Source organism: Ovis canadensis, chromosome 4, assembly GCF_042477335.2.
Source record: "Ovis canadensis isolate MfBH-ARS-UI-01 breed Bighorn chromosome 4, ARS-UI_OviCan_v2, whole genome shotgun sequence".
Taxonomy (NCBI): Eukaryota; Metazoa; Chordata; class Mammalia; order Artiodactyla; family Bovidae; genus Ovis; species Ovis canadensis.
Window position 1 is genome coordinate 135,002,577 of NC_091248.1, and position 27,743 is coordinate 135,030,319.

The 27,743-nt window shown below is 50.7% G+C and overlaps 1 protein-coding gene and 2 long non-coding RNA genes across 5 annotated transcripts; all 3 read right to left on the minus strand.

Annotated features, from left to right (window-relative positions):
* On the minus strand, positions 1 to 1,732 carry LOC138439795 (uncharacterized). Its single transcript, XR_011256810.1, has 3 exons — positions 779 to 1,732; positions 477 to 682; positions 1 to 304 (listed from the first exon to the last, which is right to left on the minus strand). It is a non-coding gene; the product is annotated as an uncharacterized lncRNA (long non-coding RNA).
* A 1,363-nt stretch (positions 1,733 to 3,095) lies between these two features.
* Positions 3,096 to 7,551, minus strand: LOC138439021 (endogenous retrovirus group K member 113 Env polyprotein-like). The gene is made up of 3 exons (XM_069587283.1): positions 7,500 to 7,551; positions 5,759 to 5,930; positions 3,096 to 4,018 (listed from the first exon to the last, which is right to left on the minus strand). The coding sequence occupies exons 2-3, from the start codon at positions 5,896 to 5,898 to the stop codon at positions 3,109 to 3,111; spliced, it is 1,050 nt and encodes a 349-aa protein (XP_069443384.1). The 5' UTR covers positions 5,899 to 5,930; positions 7,500 to 7,551; the 3' UTR covers positions 3,096 to 3,108.
* Positions 7,552 to 9,135: 1,584 nt separating this feature from the next.
* LOC138439022 (uncharacterized) lies at positions 9,136 to 27,146 on the minus strand. 3 transcript variants are annotated; one of them, XR_011256552.1, is made up of 7 exons: positions 26,731 to 27,146; positions 24,016 to 24,219; positions 23,766 to 23,860; positions 22,900 to 23,031; positions 15,894 to 15,996; positions 14,143 to 14,521; positions 12,795 to 13,294 (listed from the first exon to the last, which is right to left on the minus strand). It is a non-coding gene; the product is annotated as an uncharacterized lncRNA (long non-coding RNA). The 3 variants fall into 3 exon arrangements; XR_011256551.1 differs by lacking the exons at positions 12,795 to 13,294; positions 15,894 to 15,996 and adding an exon at positions 9,136 to 9,568; XR_011256550.1 differs by lacking the exon at positions 15,894 to 15,996.
* Positions 27,147 to 27,743: the final 597 nt, after the last annotated feature.

A 27,743-nucleotide genomic window follows, 5' to 3' on the forward strand; every position in this document is an offset into this window, starting at 1 on the left:
TATTATCCTCCGTGCTTTATTTGGTTCTTTCTAAGCGCTGTAGACATAAACAAAGATGCCCGTGTCTCTGTGTGCATGCTCAGTCGTGTTTGACTCTTCGTGACCCCATGACCTGTAGATGGCTAGGCTCCTCGGTTCATGGAATTTTCCAGGCAAGAGTACTAGAGTGGGTGGCCATTTCCTCCTCCAGGATATTTTCCCGATCCTTTACTGTTTCTTCAGAATTTGTCTCCAGAGCAGGGAGTCAGCCACCACCACGCGCCTAGGCTGAGACTCAGGGCACACACTGGAGTGGGGACACGTTCTGGTGGGAAAAGGGAAAGCGTGTCCTGCTCAGAGCGTGTAATATGGGGTAGCCAGAGGCAGGCTGACAGGAAGAGGGCCGTCCCAGGTGACTGCTTAGATAACAGATTTGGTTTCCCCCATTTGGTACTAAATTGAAAGGAAGAAAAATAAGGAAGGTGGCAGTCACTGACCATGCACTGAATCCTGGAGCCCACTGCTGCGGAGGCTGGGGTCTGGTTTTCCAGGTCGGTTGCTGCTGGGCAGGGCCTCGTGGCTGGAAGGAGAGATTCCCCGACTTCCCAGTGTGTGAAGAAAGTTCTTCATCTCAACATCCTTCTCTAGTTGTCTGCAATTGGATACTCTGTGGATAAGCTTGAAACGATGTTTCTTAAATTAACTGCAAACAAAGGTAATAATTACGTTATTGTTGAGTAACAATGATAATGGTGATTTTCATTATAATTAATTTTAAGATTTCTCATTGGATACCTACATTACAGCAGGTTACCACATTAGTAACAAGGAGCTCCAACAACTGTCGGGCCATCTGGTCGACCTCGCCAGAGCAGCCGCCCATCTGTAGGCTTTGTGATCCTCACACAGACGTATCCGTGTCTCACACCCGCGAAACAGCGCCTCCACGCGGACACCATTCTTCCCACCTCTGAGCCCGAGGAGAATAGAAGGGTCGCAGGGCGCCCCTCGCATAGATGCAGCCCGACCCGCAGGAAACCCGCCGGCTGAGTCCTGGGCCCGTCACCGGGAACCGTGGCCGCCTGGGAGCAGCCGCAGCGCCGCGACGGCAGCGGGACGCCCGTTCCCCCAGGCTGACAAGGAAGCGCTTCCGGGCGCCCTTTGGGGAGGAGGACGGGCGGCCCGTGGTCCCTCTGCGGGGAGAGGACGCACGTTCGTGAGTCAGGACTGTCGGGGTCCATGGGGGAGGCTGGGGAGACTGGACATGTCCGCGTGCGTCCGTGTGGTCCGCACCTCCGGGCGAGAGGGAAACATCGAGGAGGTGTGACCCGGCGGACGCCGGCGCCGGGACCTTTCCGGCTCGCGCTCAGCTGCCCCGGCGGCGCCCGCGGGCAGAAGGGGCCCCGCGGCGCGCCGGTCCCGGGCCGGGCAGCGACACCGGCCGGCGCCGCCCGCCCAGGCCGCGGACCTGCAGCCCGACTCTCCGGCGACAGCAGGCTCCTCCCGGGTCTCATGGCGCTGGCACCCCCGGCCCCTGGAGCTCTGCCCCGGGCTCGGCGGCCGAGCCGCAGCCTTCGCGGGAGTCGCCAGCGTTCCCCGGGAAGGGACCGGCTGGCGGCGGCCGCTGGGTGGCTCCCGACGAGCGGCGCACACGGCCCCGGGCGCACCCCGACCGCCGGGCCGCCCTGACGCCCCGCTTGTCCCGGGCGTCCGCCTGGGAGCCGGCTCCCGGCCCCGCAGGGCGCGGAGACCCAGACAACAGACGGGAGGGCGGGAGCTGGGGAGACCTCCCCGGGCAGCTGCGGGAGAAGGCGCGCTCCTCCGCGATCCCCGAGGGTCGGACCCAGGCGGCCCAAGGGCAGGTCCCTGCTCCCGGGCGGACTTGGGAATTTAGTGAGACTTAGACTGTGTGGACTGTAAAGCTGAAACCGTGAAAGGATTCGGTAAAAACATGCATGAATGACTTTTATTCTGTGGAATAAAAGAATGGACTCATGATACATTTTTTAAAGTCCAGAAGCCATCAAAGAATGAATGATAAACAGCCATAAACCCACCTTTTCATATTCCACAAGGAAGGTCCAATGATAACACATCAGCGTGGGAGGAACATTTGTGCAAATACTTGTGTAATAAGATTATTGATATTAGTATCAGTATAAAAACAGAACATTCAGGAAACAGCCATTAAGAGGGATCTGATAAGGGCATTTTTATCGGTACTGACTTGAAAGATCTGCGTGATGAACTGTTGGATAAAAATAGCCAAATTAGGGTTTCCACTGGTGTTAAGAGAAAAAATATACACATTTGTACATTTATCTTTTAAATGAACTAAGATGGAAAGGCAAATGAATTAGAACAGCTAAAGCAGTTTTATAAAAAGAATACAGTCTTTGCCATAGCTTGGCACCTGGTGCCAGAAAGAAGTGTCTTCAGAAACCAAGATGAGCCACACCGCCTGCTTTTCGGCCCCCTCCTCCTGTGGCCTCCAGGCAGGCAGCTGGCATCCTAGCCCCTTAAAGTCACTGCTCCACTCAGACTGACGCAGATCCAAGGAGCTGTTGGTATGACCTTGGCTCTGCAGACTTGGGCTCCTCAGCCTCTTGCCTCATCCTGGGAGCCCCCAGCCAGTCAGTCATCACCGCAGTCTTCCCCACCAGAGGCTACTGGCCCCACTCTGCAGGGGGCAGCCCTTGTCTCTATGAGATCCGAGCTGTTTTCCCAAAGGAAGGCTTTTCCCTTCGCACAGCAGCTGTGAAGCAAGCGGACAACTGCCTTTTTGCACCTGGACTGATCGTGCGCTTTGTCCTCACGTCTGGCCCCAATTACCCCCATGACGGTAAAAGAAGGACATTCCCTTTACACAGGTGGTGTGGATCAATGGGCACCTGAACTTTTACATCTGGACCTTTCATACGCATTTGACATGCACTTAGCTCCTAAAGACACGAGACAGAGGCAGGGTTAGGCCTCTTAGCATGGTTGGCTGCCGCGGCCAGCACAAACAAGAGTCGCACCTGCACAGGGAAAGAACGGAGCGTCCCCGCTAAGAAAATAAGAGAGAGACAAAAGATGGGGTTGAGAGGATCAGCCATTTTGGTCTCAACCCCATCTTTTGTCTCTCTCTTATTTTCTTAGCGGGGACGCTCCGTTCTTTCCCTGTGCAGGTGCGACTCTTGTTTGTGCTGGCCGCGGCAGGTGGCGCCCAACGTGGGGCTGTAAATATAGACTATTACCGTGACCAAAAGCAGCCAAAAGTTTCCACAGTTCTGTCTGATATATAGGAGCAGTGTTTACAGAAAGAATGGGTGGACGCTGTCCTCGATATTCGGGGAAATCAGGTGTTCCCCCAGGTGCCCAGTCCCATAAAAAGGTGGCATTGGCATTGTTGATGTTGTACACTGATGCGACCCGTGCTCGACATAAAGTCCAAGGAGTGTCTATTCCTATGCCGATGCTTAAATGTTTGTCACAAAACGGAATGTCGAGAGGTCCGGTTCCGTCACGGTACCATCTCTTTCCGGTTTTTTCATCAATGCCTGAAATAGTCACTCGAGGGTAGGATATATCAGCTGACACCTGTATACAGTGAGGATGCTGTGATTGATAAGAAAAGCACATAGGATATTGCGTAGTAAGACCATAAAAGGAGATATTGGCTTGCTGAGGAGAAATGTGAATATCTGATTTTCCTCCTAAAAGACTTGTATCATTGACATATACAGGTACTATTTCTTTATCCCATCCTAAGGATTGAATCATGGGCGGATCAGGAATGTATGCCCAAAAAACCGCAGCCGCCCCGTTTTGTATCCGCTGTAACAATAATAATAACATGATCAGTATATTAGTAGGTGTCACTGGAGGTTGTACATGAGCCTCATTCCAAGCATATCGCATCAACGCCTCAATCTGCCTCTGGGTAGGCAGCTCACTCGTGGGCTCGCTCAGTGTCATGCGATGCATCTGATATGTCAGGGAGTTCCTCCGCCGCGCGTACCAGCCTTTCCGGTATCCAACGCGGCGCTTCGGCATCCTGTGGAAAAACACAAACATGCCCTCGTCCCCATATTAATACAGGGTCTAGCCCATACCACAGATTGGTAAGTGGATCCTTCCATCGTACAAGTGGTTTTTTGCATGAGGATCGTTCTCCCCAAAAACGCTGGGCTGCTGAATTGCCTTCTGTGTCTAAAGTTAAAAAATTTAAAACATAGAGGGCATGATTTAAGGCGTTATGCGGTGAGGGGCTATACAGTTCATTCCCCTTTTTTTGTTTTAATAATTGATGTTTAAGGCGTTGATGGGCTCATTCCACAATGCCTTGTCCTTGTGGATTATATGGAATTCCTGTTTTATGATGAATTTGGAAAGAAAGACAAAAACGTTGAAAAGAACGGCTAGTATAACCAGGTCCATTATCTGTTTTAAGAAAATAAGAGAGAGACAAAAGATGGGGTTGAGAGGATCAGCCCCATCTTTTGTCTCTCTCTTATTTTCTTAGCGGGGACGCTCCGTTCTTTCCCTGTGCAGGTGCGACTCTTGTTTGTGCTGGCCGCGGCAGTTGGCCATTGCTTTCATGAAACACCCAGGGTCTCTAAGCAATGCCAGGGTGGCAAGAATAAAGAAGCAGCATGCAACCATTCAGGCCAGACACACACACACACACACAGGAGAGGCTATAGAATCCACCTGATCCTAAGGGAAAATGTAACTCTGGAATCAACCATGTCAATGTGTCATGCAGAAGTAAGATCACCTAAATGACCTGATTCTTTAACAAATTTTCAATTATTAATAAATATTTGCTGTCCTTGTGTTTATTCTGAGATTACTGAGTAAGGTGGCCAGTTTTACATTACTAAAAAAGATTTATTTCATGGGGCAAAATTTACTAAAACTTTACCTTTCTTCAACCAAAACTCCAGCATACCGTGTTTAAAATACCACTTTACTGAGCCAGAGCTGGCAAGTCTTCCTAAGAGGCAGATAGTGAGTATCTTAGACGGTCCTACGATCTCTGCGGCATCTGCACAGTTCCGTTATTGCAGCAGGAAAGCAGCCCCAGGTATCTTTACAGACGCTGAGATTTGGCAGCCATAGAATTCATATGTCTCACAACTTTATAACATTTAAGATAATAAAGATCATTCTTAGCTTGTGGGTCCAACCAGCACAGGTTGTGGTAGAATCTGACCCGGGGATGCAGGATGCTGTGGCCTGATCTATGAAACCGCAGTGGGACCGTTAGGGGAAGCATGCTGACAGAAACCGCCCAGCCTGGCCAGGCACCACGGTAACCATTTGCATGAGCTGTTTTATGACAGGAGGTCCTGGTAAGGAACACGGAACTAATAAGCCACCACCAACCGGAAGAGGTTGGGAAAGCTCAAAAGGAGACACCACATGTCTGACCACCTCCCAGAATCCTCCTCTCTGGCATCCATCTTGGCTGAACCAAGTGTGCACCACCAGGAAGGACTCTGAGTCAGAATGATTGGCTAAAGACAACCCGGAAACCAATCCCATCACCATAAAACCCGAGACTGCGAGCCGTGTGGCAGAGCTGTTCTCTTGGGTTCCCTTACCCTCCTGCTCTCCATGCTGGTGCCCTTTCCCAATAAACTCTCTTGCTTTGTCAGCACATGTGTCTCCTCGGACAATTCACTTCCGAGTGTTGGACAGGAGCCCAGTTTCGGGCCCTGGAAGGGGTCCCCCTTCCTGCAACAGTACCCCCTGATGTGGAACACCCGCTGTGTTTTCAGGAGTCAGTGACCTGTGAGGATGTGGTTGTGAGCTTCCTCCAGAAAGACCAGCCCTGTCTTGTGATGCTGGAGACATCAGTCGTCTGTGGGTGAGACTGTCACTATTTAATGGAGAATCATCCAGAGCAGCTTGGCGTGAGTCAACTCTCATCTCCCCATGCCTCTTCTAAGGCTCACATGGACCTGAAGGACAGTTACTATTAATAAATTATATTTTAAACTACCCCTGAAAGAGAAGACACTTTTCAGACAAGCACAAATGAATAAATGAATTATCAAACTTATTACCATGTTCTCAAGCAGTTTAATATTTCAGTATATGCGTTTTTTTTTTCTCTATAAACTAGCAGGTTCCATAAGGGTGAAGGATATCTAAGAAATTACATAAACAAGATCAGACCCCTGGGAAATCCTGAATATCTGTCTCCTTGACCTGAGAACTTAGGGCAAAACTTAGCAACTTCCCACATTTTAGCTTAATACTGAAAATGGGTTTTAGTGATATTTCCACTGAAAGTTTTCAATGCATCAGTTTAGCAGGGGACCTACCAGAGTGAAACTCATCTTCCTTGTGATAATCCAGTTACACCACACACGAGATGCCTGTGCCTCGAGGCTGTGCAGTTAGAAACTGCCCTTATTATCAGGAAAAGAGCACACATCTCAAAGCCAGTTATGTGTTTAGGGGAGAGTGGGGGGTGCGCGGTGCGGGGGAAGGAACAAGTCCATCTCCCTGGAAGGTAGAGGGATCACCTCCTGATTCACTGAGTCGGGAGCATCTATTTTCCACGTAGGTTTTCAGAGCCGCAGCTGGAGAGGACAGCAGATAGAGCTGAGCTTGGCTGTCCTCCCACAGAAAGGAGAGCTGAAAACACCAGACTTCTGCATGTTGGAGCAGCCTGACAAGGCTGCTGCACAGAAACCCCCTCAGAGCCTGATGTGCCAGTCAAGGTTGTGGACAAAAAAAAAAGTCCCCACCAAATTACAGCCAGGAGAAGTGTGCGTCTGTTCCCCATTTAGATGTGGAGTGAGGCAGCCCGGGGTTGGTCTGGCAGGGCTGTTCCAGAAAGCTCCACTCTCGTCCTAGGAATACTGTTCTGTCATCCCAGGGGCGTTTGCCCCCTCCAGGGTGGACCTGGAGCAGAATGGAGCTTCCCCTTCTCGGCTGACGTTCCCACAGCAAGACAGCAGGAGAAGGGAGAGCACACGAGGTTTCCCTCCATCCTGGAGGGAGAGCTGGTCTCACCAGCATCCCCGCTTCAGAGGATGCTGGGAATGTCTGTAGTCTCGGGCAGCCATGTGCTCAGTTCAAAGCTGAGTGTTCAGTCCCCCCAGGAGAGAAGGGGCCAGCCTCCTAGGAGCCCAGTGGGTGTCTCTGCCATGTTCCCCCTACCCACACCCTTCCCAGAGTTCTTGCTGTATGAGAGTTTGTCCTTCAAGTTGCATCAATTCACATTTCAGGAATGGGTTGAAAACCATGAGTTCATGGGCAGTTTTCATTAGATTTGCTGGTAGGTCATTGACTGAACTCCATTGCTAGCTCACAGAGTTTCTGTGGCCAGGGGCGGCACTGGGGCAGGCCATGTGGGTGAACAATAATAAGGTACCCAGTGGGAGCACCAGGGTGTCAGCAGCAGCTTCAAATCACAGGGGAAAGGAAAACATGGGGATACTCTTGAGGTCAACCCCCAAATAGTGTTGCTGGAAAATAACTACAATTAAGTAATTACTTCCCTGATGTAAAGAGCCTACCTGCAGTGCAGGAGACCCAGGCTCGAGCCCCGGGTGGAGATGTCTGGAGAGGGGAGCAGCTCCCCACTGTAGTATTCTTGCCTGGAGAACCCCGAGGACAGAGGAGCATGGTGGACCTATAGTACAGAGCGGTGCAGTCAGACCTGACTGCAGCTACAGCATGGGTGCGCACATACACACCTGAGCAAGAAGACTAGTGAAGACCAAAGACATCCAAAGAACCGAGGCCTCTGAAGAGCTTCGGGAGCGCTCGATGCCCAAGAGGTAAATGGAGGGTATATGGAAGGTGCTGACTGCAGCTCCCCCTACGGCTCTTCTTGTCTGTCTCCTCCCCCATTAGTAGGTCAAGAGCGAACCAGGGGCCCCTGAGTGCCTGGGCAAAGCAGAAGCCCGAGGGCAGGACCCCCCCTCCCTGGCCAACCCCCTTCCCTCTGTCCCCACAGCCCAGGGGCCCCAGCCCCCTGTGCCCCACGCCTCACACCGGTGTAAACAGGTGTGATCACTTCCAAAGAGTGAAGCGCACGGGCGCAGAACTAGCACCTCCCCGCGGCGCCCAGCCTTAGACCAACGCGGAAGTCAGGAAAGTGCAAGTGGGAGTTACCACAGCCTGCAACACAGCTTTTGCTTTCACCAGCGCCTGCAGTATACAGTTAGTCATTAAGTAAGCTTGTTCTAAACACAGGCTTTTAATTTAGAAATAGTGCTGTTTTCTACTTCTTCAAAAATGTAGCTTTGCAGCCAATGTTCAATTCCTCCCCTGTCTTCTTAACCAAAGCAGACTTTTTTTTTTTTTTTTTTTTTTTTGCATCTTCAGAGACCCTGTCAGAGTGTTTCCTGAAGGTTAGGGGAGAGTTTCCTGGGTCACAGGCATCCCTTCCCCTGTTGCCAATCAGCACAGGTGTTTTACCATAAGCGCTGGTTCTGAGAGCACTCGCTGCGTGACTGGCTCGCATAGACCCGGAGCACTTTGTCCCCATCAGCGTCTGTGGCTGGTGTGGCCACTTGGAAGCAGCCCGGCGTCCCGGCCCCCACCCCGGGCGAGCCACCCTGCAGGCCCCTTCCCTCACCGCTCCCACCCCCAGGATCCCAGGGCGCTGGGCCCTCGGGGCCGCTGTGCACTCCTACCCGCCCCCTCACGGGTATGGACAAGTCATCTTTGTGCCGGTCCAGGAGAAAGGAGGTTCTGTCACAGCCCCAGGGAGACCCACGGAGGGGGCCCCATCCCCTCAGAGGCTCAGGACTCCTCACAGAGGTGCGGGGGATCGTCGTGGTGGCTGCAGGAGCCTCAGCGCCTGCCCTGTGGGTTCTCACCCACTGAACAAAGACTGCAAATACCTCTGGAAGTGGGGTGACTGCAGGATAGGTGAGACGCAAGTGGGTCCATTGTGGCGGAGAGGGGCTTCTAAGTTGCAAAGCACAGGCCAAGTCTTTTCTGAGCTGGAAATATGGACCGCTCAGAACCTGCCCCACCAACTGGAGGGATTGGTTGGCATGCTTGTTGAGGCAGTCTGAGTGTGGGCTGGAAAGGAATCTCCAGGCACAGCATTTCAGAAGGCAGTGGGTTGATTACCCACAAAGCAGAGATAATGTGGGCACTGCCATCACAGTGGGCTGAACTCCGGGCAGACCAGGGAGATTTGGCAGTTTTTGTGGGTTTAATAACCAATTTTTATAGCCTCAAGACAAAGAAAATTCCTGCTGTAGGGCTGGCATCAGGTGATTGATTAGGGAGCTATGAGTGTTTACTGGAGTGGGCATCTTTGCCTAATTGGGAGTCAGGAAGCTTGTTAGTGATGACTGGGTGTTTTGGCAATGGTTACAAAGGGCGGAGTTACCTCCAGAAGTGTCATTGGTTCTGGGCTCGGCTTCTGTGGCCAAGGGCAGGACTCACCAGTCCTGGGCGTAAGTTTCTCAGAGAGAAACGAGGAGATGGTGGAGGAGGAGAGCTCCCGGTGAGAGCCTAGACCTGACACCCATCCTTCTTGATCTCAGCACAGGAGCTGCGGGTTACTCTGCGTACAGCTGTCCCCAGGTCAGAGTGGCCGCCTCCTCCGGGCCTGATGTTCAATCTTGATTACGTAAGACAGATGCAAAACAAAAGAGTTAAGACCTACGGCAGGCTGTCGTCCTCCGACCCCTTCATTCACAGCCCAGGACAGTGCTTCGTGACACCTCCTGTCCCCACTACACGCTCAGGGCTCCCTCCCGAGAGCACGTTCATGGAGGCCCCACTTTGTTCCTGGCCCATTCCAGACACTGGGGCTCAGCTGTGGGTCAAGCAGGAGGCTGGAGACCCCAATCCTTATACGAAACTGACAGGCTCAGAGACAGAAAAAGTAAAATGTATGCCAAGTCCAGTGGTAATATGCACCTGGGAGAAAAATAAACTCAGGAAGTTTAGGTAAGTTTCAGAGTGTGTTTCGAGAGTAATCAATGGGGAGAGTGTTCTGAGCTGGGAGAGCAGCAAGTGCCAAGACCCTGAGGCCACCGTGGAAAGCATGGTCAGAGTTTAATAGTGTGGATTCTTTCATTTTTCTTGAGTCTTTTTCTTTCTCGTTTCTAGCTCATTAATATAAACCTGGGCACCAGTCTCTTGAATTCAGCATATTATATCGTGGTGAATCAAAGTGAAAGCTTCAGTGGTTTTGGATCAAGTGAGCACCTGTTTATTGAGTGGTCTCTCTGGACCCAGCACTCTGGGAGTAACCAGGAGGCTGTGGAATGGAAGTGACGGTCTCCCCCTTGATGACCGTGGTCAATGAATTTCCACCATGTCCTGAGGCCCCTTCCACTCCACTTTCTCCCCACCTCACCTGGGTCATGAATTCTGGTCCAAATGCTTTCATATCTTCATCCTCGGTATGTAATTCCTTCCAGATGTTTCTGACCCAAGATCCACCAAACTTCTCAAAGGCAATGCGGCCCCAAATGAGTCCACCCTTTAAGGGCAGCCACTAATTGCCCCGCCCTCAAGTCTCAGGAGTGGCGTCTGCCTCATCGCACCCAACACCTTCCACCATGATCCCACCACTGCAGGACTCCCCAGCATCCTCTCCAGCCTCAGACTGCACACTGACTCACCTCTGCACCAAGCCACTCCCCTCAAGCGGAGGGCAATCGCACACAGAACACCACGTGCGGATTGCCAGTAAAGAGGACCTATGCCCGAGCAGAGGGCAGAGAGGCCTCGCTGAGCGGGTGGAGCACAGGCCAGTGGGGCAGCACAGTTCACACGGCAGGTGAGGCAGGCGGCACACTGCAGCTCCTGCCCGCAGGTCTCCCAGGGGGGCCTGTGACCTCAGGCTCCCATCCTGGTGGGCTGCCTCCCTGTGTTAGAGGGACGCCCCGTTCATTCACACGGCAGGTGAGGCAGGCTGCACACTGCAGCCCCTGCCCACAGGTCTCCCAGGGGGGCCTGCGACCTCAGGCTCCCGTCCTGGTTTGCTGCCTCCTTGTGTTACAGGGCCCCCTGTTCATTCACTCACCTTGTGTTTTGTTTTGGCACCCATGCCAATCTTTGCCTAGATAACTAACTCACCCTTAGGCCCAGCTCAGAAGTTGCCCACTCCATGAAGACCTGCTGATGGCCACCGCTGCTTCGTGGTGCCTCTGGGCTCATCTGAAACTCCCCAGGGCTCTGACCATGCTTGATTACCTCTCCAGCCTGTGAGATCTGTGAGGACACTGGACCAGACTGAGGAAGGAACTCAAACTGTGATGACGCCTCAGTGAGCAGAGAAAGGAACACCGTGCGCGCGGGCTCATCACAGGTCTCTGTCTTCTCCTCTGCCCTCTTTCTGGGACCAGAAGCTGAGGGGCCTTGTCTCACCCTCACCTCATCTGCCACTTCAGTAGTTGGCAGGATTTTTATTTTCAATTGAATAAAGAAATTTCATGACTGTACCCTCCTTGAGAAACCTCATTGAGAAACCTCATTGAGAAACCAATGGCAGGACTCCTTCCAGATACCCGAGCCAAAAGAAGACATTCTCGGAACATAAGTTGTCTGGGCCCCTGGGCAGCAGGAAGTGGGGAAACAGATGGGGGCAGTCTTCACCATCTGCCACCGGGACACACTTGCTCCCTCTTTGGACTTAACCAACATACCTCATTATAATTAGCTGATTACAGCTGTAATTCAAGGTCTCTCCTTGGATGGTCTGTCTTTTGGAGACAGATTTAGAGGCTGCCAGACCTCACCTGTCGGAGAAGGCAATGGCACCCCACTGCAGTACTCTTGCCTGGGAAATCACATAGGCGGAGGACCCTGGTAGGCTGCAGTCCATGGTGTCGCTAAGAGTCAGAAACAACTGAGCGACTTCACTTTCACTTTTCCCTTTTAGGCATTGAAGGAAATGGCAGCCCACTCCAGTGTTCTTGCCTGAAGAATCCCGGCAACAGGGGAGCCTGGTGGGCTGCCATCTATGGGGTCTCACAGAGTTGGACACGACTGAAGCAACTTAGCAGCAGCAGCAGCAGCAGACCTCAGTTCTAAGCTCTCTCTATGACCTAGGACAAGTCACTCTTCCCCTTGGATTTTCTGTTCCTAACGCCAAGCAAATTTGCTTTTCTCTGCCAGACAGCCTTCCATAGGTCAGGCCTGGCTGGGTTCCTGCCGACTGTGAGATGCTAGCCCCTTGCTGTCCCTAAAGCCCCAGCCTGCAGCGTGGGGGCGGAACGTCTCCTGGAGGAATATGGGGGAATGCGGGAGCGAGCAGGGGCAGGGCGGACACGGTCAGGATGGCACCAAAACAGAGGGGAGAAGCCTGTGGCCCCTGCCAGCTGGTCCCGCGGTAACGCCACGGGCCCCACTCCCCGAGCGCAGCACACCAACCGGCGCTTGCCATCTGCCTCTGCAGCATTACAGAAAGAGCTGCTGCCCTGGCTGCCTTCCAGCCCCCCACAGGAGCTCAGGGTGGAGAGCAGAGAGGAGCCGCCTGTGCTGCGGGGAAGACTGCAGGACAAGTCTTCAGACCGACATTCTCAGGGGACGGTTTCATGAGCCCGGCCTTGTATCGCCCCGACATTCTCAGGGGACGGTTTCATGAGCCCAGCCTTGTGTCGCCCCTTATTTAGAAAAGCGCTAAAATCCTTCATGGTGACTTCTGCTCTTTGACTAAGCAGGAATCTTCACGAGACTAGCAAACTTTCTGGAAAAAGTTATGGGCTTGATTGCATCTCCAGCAAAGGCACACATTCACAGACCTTCCCCCACCTCTGCAGCAGTTTCTCAGTGTGGTCTGAGACGCCGCCCCCCAGGCTGGCGTTTTGCCCCAAATAAGACAACTCACAACATTATGCATTTTAAGTCAGCAACACAAGCTCCCATGTAAAACGTCTCAGCTTGAGGGGACGGCCCCAAGAGGGCTGAAGGGCACGTCAGGAGCAGCCCACACACAGGAACCTGGGGAGCCCAGGGCTCAGAGCGTGCTTGGGACTGGAGCCTGGCTGGCAGGGTGCCCAGCCTAGGGGCATCAGTGGCCACACCTCCCTGAGGAGCCTGGTCAGTACTCGGTTGGGAGACTTCATATTCTGGAGGGTCAGGATTTTGCCCCCTTCCTCTTCTGCTCTCTCATTTGCCACCACTACCCTCAACGCCTGGCACAGGAGCCCTTTCCTTTAGCCGCCGTCCTGAGGCGTCCATTGGTGGAGTCCTGCTCAGGGTGGGGGGGGGGGGGTGGCGTGTGGGGTTTTGAGAAAAGACAGCAGGGCTGGGCTTCTGTCCACTGAGCTTGATGGTGGCTCCGGGCTGGTGGGGAGAGTTGGGGATCTGCAGGATAGCAAGACGCGGCGGCCTGGACCGGAATGTACAAAATGATGGTGATTGTTATGTTCTGAGCATCGTTCACAGTAAAAAAGATTGTGCCTCTAACCATCTTAACTGACTTAGAATAGGCAATTCTTCAGCAAAAGAGAGGAACCAACCCTTGGCTAACATGGATGAGCCTCAAAAGCATGACCCCAAGTGTGAGAAGCCAGCCGGAAATGTCCACAGTTGCACAACTCCAGTTATCTGAAACACACAGAACAGGCCAGCCCAGAGGCAGACAGCGCCCAGGGGACGGCTGAGGGCTGGGGAAGGGGAAGGGAGAGTGGCTGTCTAATGAGTTTTTGATTTCTTTCTGAGGTAACAGTGTTCTGAAGTCACGGTGGTGACAGTTGAGCAAATTTCTGTGTGAACTGAATCACTGCACTGTCGTCTCCTGGAAGGGTGGATTTGATGATGTGTATTTCACTTTAAATATTAGCATGCAACTTTTCAGAACATCAAAGCGTGACATCCTAAACTTGGTTCCCACGCTAATCATTTCTGTAGACGTGAGCAAAGACCGCCTCCTCAAAGGAGAATGTGCATGCGCGCTCAGTCATGTTAGACTCTGCGATCGAGGGGGTCATGTTAGACTCTGCGACCTATGGACTGTAAACCTGCAGACTCCTCTGTCCACAGAATTCTCCAGGCAAGGATACTGGATTCAGTTGCCGTTTTCTTCCCCTGGCACTCTTCCCAACCCCGGAACTGAACTCACATCCACACTGACAGGTGAATTCTTAGCCACTGAGGCCACCCCCAGAGTTTCCAAATAAGAACAGGCAAGTTTATCCAGAACTCCTCTGCACAGCAGAGGAGTCAGCCACCACTCACCTGAGGTGGAAACACCGGGCTCATGTGGGAGTGGGGACGATTTCTGGTGAAAAAACAGGCAGGTTTTCCAGCTCTGACAGAAAGAGGGGTGTCCCACGTGATTGCCTGGGGGAACAGATTTGGCATCACATTCCCGCTGTAAGTGGAAAGGTTGGAAAGGAGGACGGTGTGAGTCACTGATCCAGCACTGATGTTGGGCGTGTTGCTGTGGAGGCTGGGGTCTGGCTTCCTGGGTTGGTTGCTCTAAGGCGTGGGCCTGTTTGGAAGGAGAGGATCATCGGCTCCCAAGGAGGATTTAGAAAATTCTGCATCGTGGACCACGTCTTTCCTCTTCAAATAGTGTGGACAAAGAAACTGTATTCAATGTTTTAAAAATTAACTGCAAAAAAAAAAAAAATTAACTGCAAAGTGATCAGCGTGGGAACAATGGCGATTTTCGCTATAAATTTTAGAATTTGATTATATCGTAGTGAATCTTGCTCTCAATAGAAAAAACAAAGTCTTCACTCGTTTTCACTACCCGAAACCCCACCCTGCGGCCTTCTGATCGACCTCGCCGCAAAACCCACCACGTGAGGCGCCGCTGTTTACACTCTTCACCGGGGGCACCTGGGTCGCACACGGGCGAAGGTGCGGGGGAGCACCCAGCTTCAAACCCGGCCTCTAGGCATCGGGTTGCCCGGCCGAGAGCACTCAGTGTCCGCGCGCACGGAGGCCAGACTGTGAGAAGCCGCTGGCGATCGGCCCCGCAGCAGCTCGGTCGGGCTCCGGGTTCTCTGCACCGTCAGTGTGTGGCGGAGGCAGGTTAGGCGCCTCCGACCCCCGAGCGGGATCGGCGGACGGGACGTGAGCGCCCCCCGCCAGCCTGCGGGGTCCCCGCGGCCACCGCAGGGAGGGGACTGCGGGCTGTGACTGACGTGCCCGCGGAGCCCCCCGGACAAGGGGCGCGGGCGCTTCCCGAGTCAGGGCCCACACGACCTGCGTAGGGGCCCCCGGCGGCAGGGTCCGGAGCCCGGTTCCCGCCGGACCTGAGAAGCGAACGTGGGCGCCAGTGAGCAGCCGCGCCCCAGGGCGGGAGGCCCCAAGGCGGGAGGCCGCACCCTGGGCGGCCGCGGGCAGGGCTGTCGCGGTCCCACGGGATGGAGAACAGGGAGGTCCGGGCTCCATTTCCGAGTCCTAGTTGCGCATTCGTGCCCGTCCCTATGCCGGGAGAGATGTCAGCGACTGGGATTAGGGTGAACGGGATCCACGGGCCAGCGATGCGGACACCCGGCGTGGTTGTTTCATCTCCAGGCCACTGGTAAACGACACACTGGAGACAGTATCAGGGGCCAATAGCCACAGGCAGGTCGGCAGAAGAGCACCCAGGAGTGCTGGTCGACCCAGCCGAGCACCCAGCCACGACTCAGGGCGCCGCAACGGGCCCTCTCTAAAAACTCTGGAAGCCCAGTGTTCCGCGATAGCAGGAGACGCCTAGGCCTCAGGGATGCTGGCACTTTCGCCGCCAGTGTTGCCGGCTCCTGGAATGCTTCCTCGTGCCTGCCTGCCAAGTCACAGCCCTTGCAGAGGTCGCAGACGCTCTAAAGGGAAGTGTGAGACGCTTGAGTGCTCAGACGTGTCAGACTGTTTGCGACCGCACGGACTGTAGCCCACCAGGCTCCTCTGTCCGTGGGATTCTCCAGGCAAGAATCCTGGAGCGGGTTGCCATGCCCTCCTCCTGGGGATCTGCCCAACCCAGGGATCGAACTCACGTCTCTTCCATCTCCTGCACTGGCAGGCAGGCTGCTTCCCACGAGCGCCACCAGAGGGAACGGACGATCTCAAAGCGGCAGTCGGGTGGCTCCGGACAGCCTGCTGGAAGGCCCCAGGGTGGATCCCTGTCACCGGCAGGACGCGGAGGACGCAGCCGAGCCGGCAAACGCCCTAGCTCGTCCCGGGCCGTCTGCCCTGGAGCGGCTCCCGGCTCCGCACAAGGCGCCTCGGGGACGCCCCGGGACCCTGGAGCGGGAGGGGACGCCGGGGAGTGGGTAAGAGCTTCCTGGGCGCTTCTGCGGAGACGGCCCCCCCAACCCCCGCGAGTCCCGGCGCGGCGGGTGCAACAAGGCGGACTTGAACTGCGTGGACTGTAAAACTGCAACCATGAAAGTAATCGGAGAAATCTATGAATCATTCATACTCTGACTTCAGAACGGAGTCCTTGTAAAGCACTTTTTAAGTCTAGAAATCATCAAAGAAATGAACCATAAAGTTGACTACAAACTGATCTTTACATATTTCACAAAGACCCATGACAACAAATGGGCATCTGGGGAACACGTGTGCAAATTCATGTGTAATAAAAAAAAAATGAGACCAGTATCACTTAATATAAAAGCAGGGCATTTGGAATTGTAGCCATTAAGAGGAAGTAGGTAGGTAAATTCTAGTACAATCACACAAGGCAATCGTCAACTTGTGTTTTGGTTATTGATGGTTTTAAAATGAGATAAATCTGCAGGTACTTGGAAGGAAGTTGGAGATGAACTGCTCAACGCAAATAAGCTGTAGAACTCCCCGTGGTGTTATCGCTCAAAAAATAGGACATCCGTCATTTAAGGAAATGTGGATGGAAAGGCCAAGGAATTAGAATTGCTTAACCACAAAAATCAAGTCTTCCTTGTAACCTAGTCTCTGGAGTCAGAAAGGTTAACGTCTCTAGAAATAAAGATGGGCCACACCTCCTGCTTTTCTGCCCCCTCCAACTATGGCCTCCAGGCTGGCAACTGGCATCCCAGCCCCTCAGTGTCTGTGCTCCACACCCAGAGCCAAGTGGGGTGGGAGGCAGCCTGGACTCTACAGTCCTGGGCTCAGGCCTCGTTCCTCATCCCGGGTGCTCCCCCCGCAACCATTCACTCATACCTGAACCCCATGAACAGTATGAAAAGGCAAAATGATAGGATACTGAAAGAGGAACTCCCCAGGTCAGTAGGTGCCCAACACATTAGTGGATACCAGTGGAGAAATAACTCCAGAAAGAATGAAGGGATGGAGCCAAAGCAAAAACAATGCCCAGCTGTGGATGTGACTGGTGATAGAAGCAAGGTCTGATGCTGTAAAGAGCAATATTGCACAGGAACCTGGAATGTCAGGTCCATGAATCAAGGCAAATTGGAAGTGGTCAAACAGGAGATGGCAAGGGTGAACGTTGACATTCTAGGAATCAGCAAACTAAGATGGACTGGAATGGGTGAATTTAACTCAGATGACCATTATATCTACTACTACGGGCAGGAATCCCTCAGAAGAAATGGAGTAGCCATCATGGTCAACAAAAGAGTCCGAAATGCAGTACTTGGATGCAATCTCAAAAACGACACAATTATCTCTGTTCATTTCCAAGGCAAACCATTCAATATCACCGTAATCCAAGTCTATGCCCCAACCAGTGACGCTGAAGAAGCTGAAGTTGAATGGTTTTATGGAGACCTACAGGCCCTTTTAGAACTAACACCCAAGAAAGATGTCCTTTTCATTATAGGGGACTGGAATGCAAAAGTAGGAAGTCAAGAAACACCTGGAGTAGCAGGCAAATTTGGCCTTGGAATGTGGACTGAAGCAGGGCAAAGACTAATAGAGTTTTGCCAAGAGAATGCACTGGTCATAGCAACCACCCTCTTTCAACAACGCAAAAGAAGACTCTCCACATGGACATCACCAGATGGTCAACACCAAAATCAGATTGATTATATTCTTTGCAGCCAGAGATGGAGAAGCTATATACAGTCAACAAAAACAAGACCAGGAGCTGACTGTGGCTCGGATCAGGAACTCCTTATTACCAAATTCAGACTGAAATTGAAGAAAGTAGGGAAAACCGATAGGCCATTCAGGTATGACCTAAATCAAAACCCTTATGATTATACAGTGGAAGTGAGAAATAGATTTAAGGGCCTAGATCTGATAGATAGAGTGCCTGATGAACTATGGAATGAGGTTCGTGACATTGTACAGGAGACAGGGATCAAGACTATCCCCATGGAAAAGAAATGCAAAAAAGCAAAATGGCTGTCTGAGGAGGCCTTACAAGTAGCTGTGAAAAGAAGAGAGGTGAAAAGCAAAGGAGAAAAGGAAACATATTCCCATTTGAATGCAGGATTCCAAAGAATAGCAAGAAGAGATAAGAAAGCCTTTTATAGTGATCAATGCAAAAAAATAGAGAAAAAGAACAGAATGGGCAAGACTAGAGATCTCTTCAAGAAAATTAGAGATACCAAGGGAACATTTCATGCAAAGATGGGCTCGATAAAGGACAAAAACGGTCTGGACCTAACAGAAGCAGAAGATATTAAGAAGAGGTGGCAAGAATACATGGAAGAACTGTATAAAAAAAATCTTCATCACTCGGATAATCTCGATGGTGCGATCACTCATCTAGAGCCAGACATCCTGGAATGTGAAGTCAAGTGGGCCTTAGAAAGCATCACTATGAACAAAGCTAGTGGAGGTGATGGCATTCCAGTTCAGCTATTTCAAATCCTGAAAGATGATGCTGTGAAAGTGCTGCACTCAATATGCCAGCAAATTTGGAAAACTCAGCAGTGGCCACAGGACTGGAAAAGTTCAGTTTTCATTCCAGTCCCAAAGAAAGGCAATGCCAAAGAATGCTCAATACCGCACAATTCCACTCATCTCACACGGTAGTAATGGTCAGAATTCTCCAAGCCAGGCTTCAGCAACGCGTGAACCGTGAACTTCCTGATGTTCAAGCTGGTTTTAGAAAAGGCAGAGGAGCCAGAGATCAAATTGCCAACATCCACTGGATCATGGAAAAAGCAAGAGAGTTCCAGAAAAACATCTATTTCTGCTTTATTGACTATGCCAAAGCCTTTGACTGTGTGGATCACAATAAACTGTGGAAAATTTTGAAAGAGATGGGAATACCAGACCACCTAACCTGCCTCTTGAGAAATCTGTATGCAGGTCAGGAAGCAATAGTTAGAACTGGACATGGAACAACAGACTGGTTTCAAATAGGAAAGGAGTATGTCAAGGGTGTATATTGTCACCCTGCTTATTTAACTTATATTCAGAGTACATCTTGAGAAACACTGGACTGGAAGAAACACAAGCTGGAATCAAGATTACCGGGAGAAATATCAATAACCTCAGATATGCAGATGACACCACCCTTATGGCAGAAAGTGAAGAGGAACTAAAAAGCCTTTTGATGAAAGTGAAAGTGGAGAGTGAAAAAGTTGGCTTAAAGCTCAACATTCAGAATACTAAGATCATGGCATCCACTCCCATCACTTCATGGGAAATAGATGGGGAAACAGTGGAAACAGTGTCAGACATTATTTTTTTGGGCTCCAAAATCACTGCAGATGGTGACTGCAGCCATGAAATTAAAAGACGCTTATTCCTTGGAAGAAAAGTTATGACCAACCTAGATAGCATATTCAAAAGCAGAGACATTAATTTGCCGACTAAGGTCCGTCTAGTCAAGGCTATGCTTTTTCCAGTGGTCATGTATGGATGTGAGAGTTGGACTGTGAAGAAGGCTGAGTGCAGAAGAATTGATGCTTTTGAACTGTGGTGTTGGAGAAGACTCCTGAGAGTGCCTTGGACTGCAAGGAGATCCAACCAGTTCATTCTAAAGGAGATCAGTCCTGCGTGTTCATTGGAAGGACTGATGTTGAAACTGAAATTCCAATATTTTGGGCACCTGATGCGAAGAGCTGACTCATTGGAAAAGACTCTGATGCTGGGAGAGATTGAGAGCAGGAGGAGAAGGGGACGACAGAGGATGAGATGGTTGGATGGCATCACCAACTGGATGGACATGAGTTTGAGTTAGCTCCGGAGTTGGTGATGGACAGGGAGGCCTGGCGTGCTGCAGTCCACGGGGTCACAGAGAGTTGGAGACGACTGAACGACTGAACTGAACTGAGTTTGTATTTGGGCCAGGCCTTTTGCAGGGCTAAATTTTCCAGTTTCTGAGAATGTAGCCAAGGGGTGAGTCTGAGAGAGGCTCCCGGGACGTACCAGAGCACACTGTCGGCCTATCTGCCATAGAATGGGGTACTCAGAGTCACCGGCTGACAGAAAGGCGTCCCTTTTGTCCCAGTGATCTCCCCTGTGACTAATGCATGAAAATGGCCGCCCGACCCAACAGCCGCGCCCGACAGTGAGAGGTGACCCCTGAGAACCGTGCAGCTAGGGCACCGTGTGACCCGGGCAGAGACATATTCCATACTTGTCACAAGTGCACGGGGAACATTCTCCAAAATTGACCATATGTTAGGCCAGAAAATAAGTCTACTATAAATAGACTCAAATCCTGCAAAGGCACTGTTTCCTGTCACAATGCCATACTTTTCACAAGTGCACGGGGAACATTCTCCAAAATTGACCATATGTTAGGTCAGAAAATAAGTCCACTATAAATAGACTCAAATCCTGCAAAGGCACTGTTTCCTGTCACAATGCAACGAAGCGGAAAGTTAATAGCAGAAGGAAAGGTGGGAAGATCCACAACATGTGAAGATTAAACACACTCTTGTGTAACCAGCAGGCTAAAAGCAAGAGCAATAAGAAAGGAGCTTAGAGAATACCTGGAGACAAATCAAAATATAAACATACCAAAATGTATAGTGCCGGGAGCCACCACGGGAGATCCCACCCACGACAAGGTCATGTGGAAGAGAACTGTTACGCAAGGCTTCAGAACTCAACGGGCTCCCTAGGCTTTCTCGAGCATCTACCCCAAAACAGAATCTGTCTATTTTACTACTTCATGACTTTCACCAACTCCTGTGACATTAACAGGGGGCTAACCCTGATCACCTTTCACTGGAGAAAATCAACTCAGGGCTATAGCTAATCAGTCTCCTGGACATGAGAGAAATATTTCAAATCAAACCCCCTCTGTAAGCATTTTAGCTTGCTTGGCAGATATATCCAGACTCTTGCAGCTATGCATATGATTATTTACTTCTTCCAAACTGTGAGAGGCATGGAAAGCCTAAAACATAGAGCCTTTCAGAGAGTTAAAAGTTATTAGAGTAGTGCTGGTGTAGGGTTTCATTATTGGGCCAATGCGTGTTGCTGAGTTCCCGTATCTCTTACCCACTGTGCACCTGGGAGTGCATTAGTTAACAGAATTGGAAAGTAAGAAAAACAGGTGTAGCCTGAAATTAACCACATCGGACTTTTGAGCTAATTGGTTCTTTCTTGTAACTCACTGCACCTTTGCTTCGTGAGAATGTAACTCTGTTTGATACTTTCTGAGGCCAATATAGATTAGAAATATAAGAAAAAACATTTCAAGGGAAAGTAAGTTTTCTGGTTGAACAGCCTTTATCAAAAGAGGGTCATAAAATGTTCACAGGCCTTCAAGGCCAGAAGATAATGTACACAATATTGTTTATGGGAAAGGTTTGCAGAAAAAAATCCTGGTTTTGATAAAGACAAAACAGATGTAATGTTTGGGCTGACTCTGTATGACTTTGCATCTTTCATTTCCCTCTATGTACAAGTAAAGGTATAAAAGGCCCTTTTAAAAATAAAAACAATGGGCCTCGCTTGAAGAAGCTTGGTCACCCCGTGTTTTTCTTTTTTCTCTGTTTTTCTCTCTTACTTTCTTTTTCAGCTGATCCCTGGAGCATAGAGGCTCCCTGCGTTCTCTTATCTGCCCGGGTTTCTAAGACCTGAACGGGAAGACGTTCTGCATCTTCATTCCCTTGGGAGACCAGGAAGGCACCTGTGGCCTCCGTGAACGGGGCAAACTTCTTGTCTCGAAGTTTTATTGGCTTTCTATGTAAACCAAAAAATATCAGCCTCTTTCTCTCCTCTATTTTCTCATCTATAATATTCTTTCCTTATCTCTCTCTAAATCAATCACCGACACCGTTTTTCCTTCAGGTTCCCCTGGATCCTACAGGGGCTGGACCCCAGCAGTATGAGATTCTGCAAAAACATCACCAACAATGAAATGTAAAGCTGGTAATGCATACGTTTAAAAGAAAGCTCAAATAAGCAACCTATCTTTACACCTAGGCAGAAAAGGGAGACCAAACCAAACTCAAAGCTAAAAGGAGGAAGGAAAATAGTAAAGATTAGCTCTCAGATACATACACAGAAGAGGAAAACCAAAGAAATCAATTGTAGACAAAAGTTACTTCAACCAGGTTGACATAAGTAACAAATCTTTAGCTATATTGAGTAAGAAAAAGACAAGTAAAATCAGTAACAAAGGGGAAACATAACTGCTGATTTGACAATGCAGAGCACTGCAGGAGAACTCTGCACAGCCGGATGCTATGAGGCTGGATAACCTGGATGCAGCGCTGTTATTTAAGCCTCAGGCTGCGGTGTTTTATTCTGGCAACCCTAGCAAACTAGTGAAGCTTTATCCTCTTTCTTGCAAACAAAAGTTATGAAAACAGTGCCCAAACCCACAAAGTATACAAAGTATCCGAAAGGAGGAAAAAAGAAAATGATGAACTACCTAGGGTGTTGAGAAAAATCTTTGTTTCTTATCAAAGTTAAAATAAAAACATCAGAACCACCAGAAAAATCTCATGAATAGACATTTTAGAGAAGCCCAACAAGAGCCATGGTAAAACAAACCAGAAATTCATTCAGTTGGTAAAAGCAGTAAAATAATATCGTAAAATAAAAACAGTAAAATGTATTGTATTCTTTGGAGGTTTAAAAAAATTCAACTTACTGAAAATTCCAAAGAGGTTATAATAGAGAGATATATTATATACTTGCCTTAATTTGTGCCTCCTATCGTTTAGCCTGTGTGTCCAGGGCCATCTGCCCTCCGCAGGTAGTATTTTGTTTTTACGGATCCTTCTAGAGTTCCTCGTAAGAAAACATGGAAGTATATTTCTCCTCCATGCCCTAATTAAAAACACAAATAGTGGTCTATTAAGCATGCTGTTTTGTTACATGTTGATTTTATTTGACAATGCCGGGGGAACTGTCTTCCCTCAGGACATACTTTCCTACACAGCAGGCCACTGGGTGGATGATGTAGTAGTATAATGCTCTTTGCCCATCCACATTGGGATGAACACTGATATGCAAGAAGACAGACACTGGGATTCAGGAAAAAAAAAATTCTCCACAGTATAAGCTGTGGGAAAATTTAGTGTGACTTATTACACCAACAGATCTTATGAAAACAGGAGCAAAAACTGCCTTAGTGACTTGATAGTACCTGAAGGACTCAAATTCAGAGACTCCTAAGACCTTACCCCCAATTTATTGGCATACTGTTCTTCTAGGGGGTAAGGAAAGCCATCTAAGTGTCTCCTGATACTTCGTTTTAACATGTTCATGAGCAAAACAAAGAATATGAAACAAAAGACACCTTCAAGCACGTGTGGTTAGGTGATTTTAAATTATTGATCAAAAGTGTAATTTTCTCCTAAAATAAAATGGGATTTCTGCTTCCAAATAAATACAAAGAGTGTCTGGACTTCCTCACCAGTAGTAACTGGTAATTAGAAAGCTGAACAAAATGCATGAAACGAACCCTGAGTCAGAATGCTTGGCCCGAGACAACCTGGAAACCCACCCCATCACCATAAAACCTGAGACCGTGGTGGAGAGGGACCCTGGGGCTTCCTCACCCTGCTGCTGTCCTCCTGGGCGCCCCTCCAGCCAAGTCTCTTGCTTTGTCAGCACGTGTGAGCCCACTCTAGGGCCCTGCAGAGGGTTCCCCTTCCTGCAACGATAAGAGGAACAGTGTCTACTTGCCCACCTACCATTGGGAATTAGAAAGCTGAACAAAACAGGAAACTATTCTCAGACCCTGAACCGCAGGCAGTGTGGGGGTTCCGGGGCTAGGTTCCTCGCGTGAAGGTGAGCACACACACCAACCTGATGACTCCGCACCTCTCTGCCTTCAGGCGTTTTTCATGCTGCAACTGCAGGCAGAGGAGCCCATGAACATTCTGGCAGAATCAGAACAGAGAACACGGCTGAGCTGGGAGGCCACCGAGGCTGTGATCTGTGTGGCAGGGCTTCACAAATGAGGGAGCTACTCAGAGAAAGTTCCACAGCTGCTGAATGGTCCCTTTGAGTCTTTATCGAATATCAATCGGCGGACACAGAGGTCAGATTCCGTAATGAATAAAAAACAAAACATAAAATATTGGTCTCAAAGCAAAAAAAACAATTCCTTCCACATTAAATTTTTTTCTAAGTATGACAAACGAAGACTAGTGAGCAGCACACACATACGTAAATGGATATGTTTCTAGAAAGCAGTTTTTAAAAGATGTCAAAACCTCTTGTCATGCCAGCCTTCGAATTCTGCTGAAAAAGTGAAAAGAGTAATGCGGAACTAGGTCTTTGCATACAAAAAGGCATTCGAATAGCTTTAGTATTTCTTTCAAAAATTTTTTCATCGGTGAAAAATTGTTTTCCCATTTTCTGTTGGTTTCTGCCATACAACAATCCCCATTAGCCATAATTACTTACATATGTATTTTATATTTGTATATCACTTGCTTCTTAAGCCTCTCTCCCCTCCTTGAATAGCTTTAGTTTTAGGATGGAAAAGTTATAAAGAGCCCTATAAACAGGAAATCAACAATGTTACACCTGTTCCTCACTCAATATTACGCTTCCATTATCACGTTTATAAAAGACCTTAAAATGCACATCAGTAAGTGCACTTCCCAGCTACTATTTGCGTTGCAAGGGGTCAGCCGGCACCACTTGCATTAGGCTGAGACTAGGGGTACGCAGAGGAGTGATAGCAAACCAGGAAGGCACGTCCTGCTCAGAGCTAGTGATATGTAGGGAAGCTGGAGGGCGGCTGCGGGGAAGAGAGGCGCCCATGGGATTGCTTAGAGGAGCATGTTCCCCCCGATGTTTCTAATTGGAAAGGATACAGAAGCAAAGTCACTAACCGAAACTGGACCATAAGGCCTATTGCAGCAGTTTGGGGGGGGAGGGTCTGGATTTCCCGAATGGCTGCTGCGGGGAATGGGGCCAGGCCTCCCGGGTTGTAGTTTTCTGTGGGTTTAAAGAAGTACTTAGACATACTGAAACTCCTCTTCGGTCATCTTTAACTGAGCAGCTGTTCTGTAGATAAACTTTATAATTACAGACAACAGTAATTACAGTATCGTCAAGTAACAACAATAGTAATTTTCATTATTCTAGATTTCTTTCATCTACTAAAACCTGCTACTGCTGCTCCTAAGTCGCTTCAGTCGTGTCCGACTCTGTGTGACCCGATAGACGGCAGCCCACCAGGCTTCCCCGTCCCTGGGATTCTCCAGGCAAGGACAGTGGAATGGGTTGCCATTTCCTTCTTCAATGCATGAAAGTGAAAGTGAAGTCAGTCCTGTCCGACCGTATGGACTGCAGCCTACCAGGCTCCTCCGCCCCTGGGATTTTCCAGGAAAGAGTATTGGAGTGGGTTGCCCTTACCTTCTCCCTACTAACCTGCATTGTAGCAAATTTCAAAGCACCAAAGCTGCCTGGCTATCTAGTCGACCTGTCGGCGATGATCACCCAGCTACAACTACCCGGCATGAACGCCACCGGAACAAATCCGGACCGTAGGGAGCAGAAGGCACAGCGTCACCACTCCGCACGCGTTTCCTCCGAGTGCGCCGGAGGTTGCATTTCTCTCTCCCGCATCCTCCCGTTCACCCGTGTGTAGGCTCTTCTGAGACTAAAGGGGCGCCAGGCTCGCGTTTCCTTAGGACCCTCCACGGGACGGCCGCGGACGCTTTCTGTCTCAAATATTTGTTTCGCGCTTCTGACCGCCGAACCCAGACAGGACTGGAGCCGCGCATGGGGCTCTTTTCTTACTCGCTCCGTTCCCTGTTAACACCCGCGGTGAGGGGATTCGTGAGTGTGGGGTCCAGGGCCGCAAGGGGAAAAGGTGGGACAACAGGCGGTCCCCGTGTAGACACAGCCCTGCCTCGTACGACCGCAGAGCCTGGAGAAACGACAGTGGGCGTCGGGGAGCAGCTTCCCCGCCTCCCATCTCTGCTGCAGACCTGAGCCCCAGGCGGCGAGAACCCGCGGTGCTGCGGGGAGAGCCGTACGCGCAGTACAGCGCAGCCTTGTTCCGCGCGCTCTACCTGTCCCATTCCGGGGGTTCCGTGATCCATGGACGGCCGACGGAGACACGGCAACTCTCAGGTGAGACGGAAAAACTGACTAACGTGGCCCAGAACACCGCGTGGGGCACGCTCAGTCTCACCCGCTAACTATAACCCAGGCCGTACCCGAGGACCGAAGAAACGTCTCGACCGCTCCCCAGCTCCTAGAGACACGAGTCGGCCTCGTCACGCAAGCCTGCCCGTTCCAGTCAAGCGGGAGCAGGACGCGTCCAGGCCCGCTAAACGAACTCTACGAGCAGGATTCGCGCGGGCTGGCCAAACCTCGGAGTGTGGAGCGGGGGTACCGAGGAAGGGAAACAAACGCCCTAAAAGGTGACCCACGAGTCTGGACGCCGAGCCACCAGCGCTCCGGCGGGGAAGATCCTCTCTCTCCCCGTTCCGAGGCCCCGCGGATGGCTGGGCGCGGGGAAATGCTGGTCGACCCGAGCGAGCAGCCAAACCTACCTACCCCGACCCCAGGGAGCCTCCCAACACCCTGCAGATCCAATCTTCAGCAGGAGCAGGCCTGCCCAGGCCTCCGCAGCACCGGGGATATCGCCGCCAGGGCTGCCGGCCTCTGGAGCTCCCTTCCGCGTTTGCCGGCTGCATCGCAGCCCTTGTGAAGGTCGCCGAAGGAAGGGAACGCTCTGCAAGCGGCCGCCGGGGGCGCACGACAACCGGTTCGAGCGTCCCCGGGACGAGGCGCCGTCGCCGGCAGGCCGCAGTGGCGCCTGCCGCCCGAACGCCCGAGCTCGCCGGGGGCCTCTGCCTCGGAGGGGGCTCCCCCTCGGGACAGCACGGCGCGGAGCGGCCCAGGGCTGGCGGAGAGCGGGAGGCCGCGGCGGAGAGGCCCTCCACGCGAGACTGCAAGGCCCAGGCAAACCTGAGCAAGGGAGATTCTGCAGGGGGTTGGGCTGTGTGAACTGCAGGCTGAAACAGTGACGGCAACACAGAGAGAGCGCGGGAGACACTGCATTCTGTAATTTCAGAGTCGAGATGCTGCTGAAGAGTAAAACCCAAGGCTCGGAAGCCATAAAGGAAAGGACTGAAAATTCGACTACGTGATTGGTCTTTTAGTCTTTACCAAGCAGAGTCAGATGACAAGAAACGGGTGTACGGGAACACGTGTGCAACTACACGTATAACAGCGATGTTGACATCAGCATTACTTAATCACAGAATATTTAGAAAGCATGGCAAGAGACCAGTGCTTTTACATAACACAACTATCAATTTGCTCTTTGGTTTATTGCTGTTATTTAAATGAGTTAGAGCTATAGGTATTGGAAAGATATCTATGGCAAACTGTTAAATGAAAACAGAAAGTTCTAGCACTTCCAGCGGTGCATATATATATATATATATATGCATTTACCATCTTTTAAAAATGCAGTGGAAAAGTAGAGAGAGTAGCTAAAGAGGTTTTAAAAAGCAAGAATCAAGTCTTCCCTATAGCCTGGTGTCTGGACAGAAAGACGTGCA

Bases quoted from the DNA above. Each gene is read 5' to 3' on its own strand.
- LOC138439021 (XM_069587283.1), bottom strand. From the start codon at position 5,898: ATGAGAGTTGACTCACGCCAAGCTGCTCTGGATGATTCTCCATTAAAT. The intron at 4,019-5,758 runs GTCACTGACTCC...GTTTTTCCACAG, and splicing joins TCACAACCACATCCTCACAG to GATGCCGAAGCGCCGCGTTG.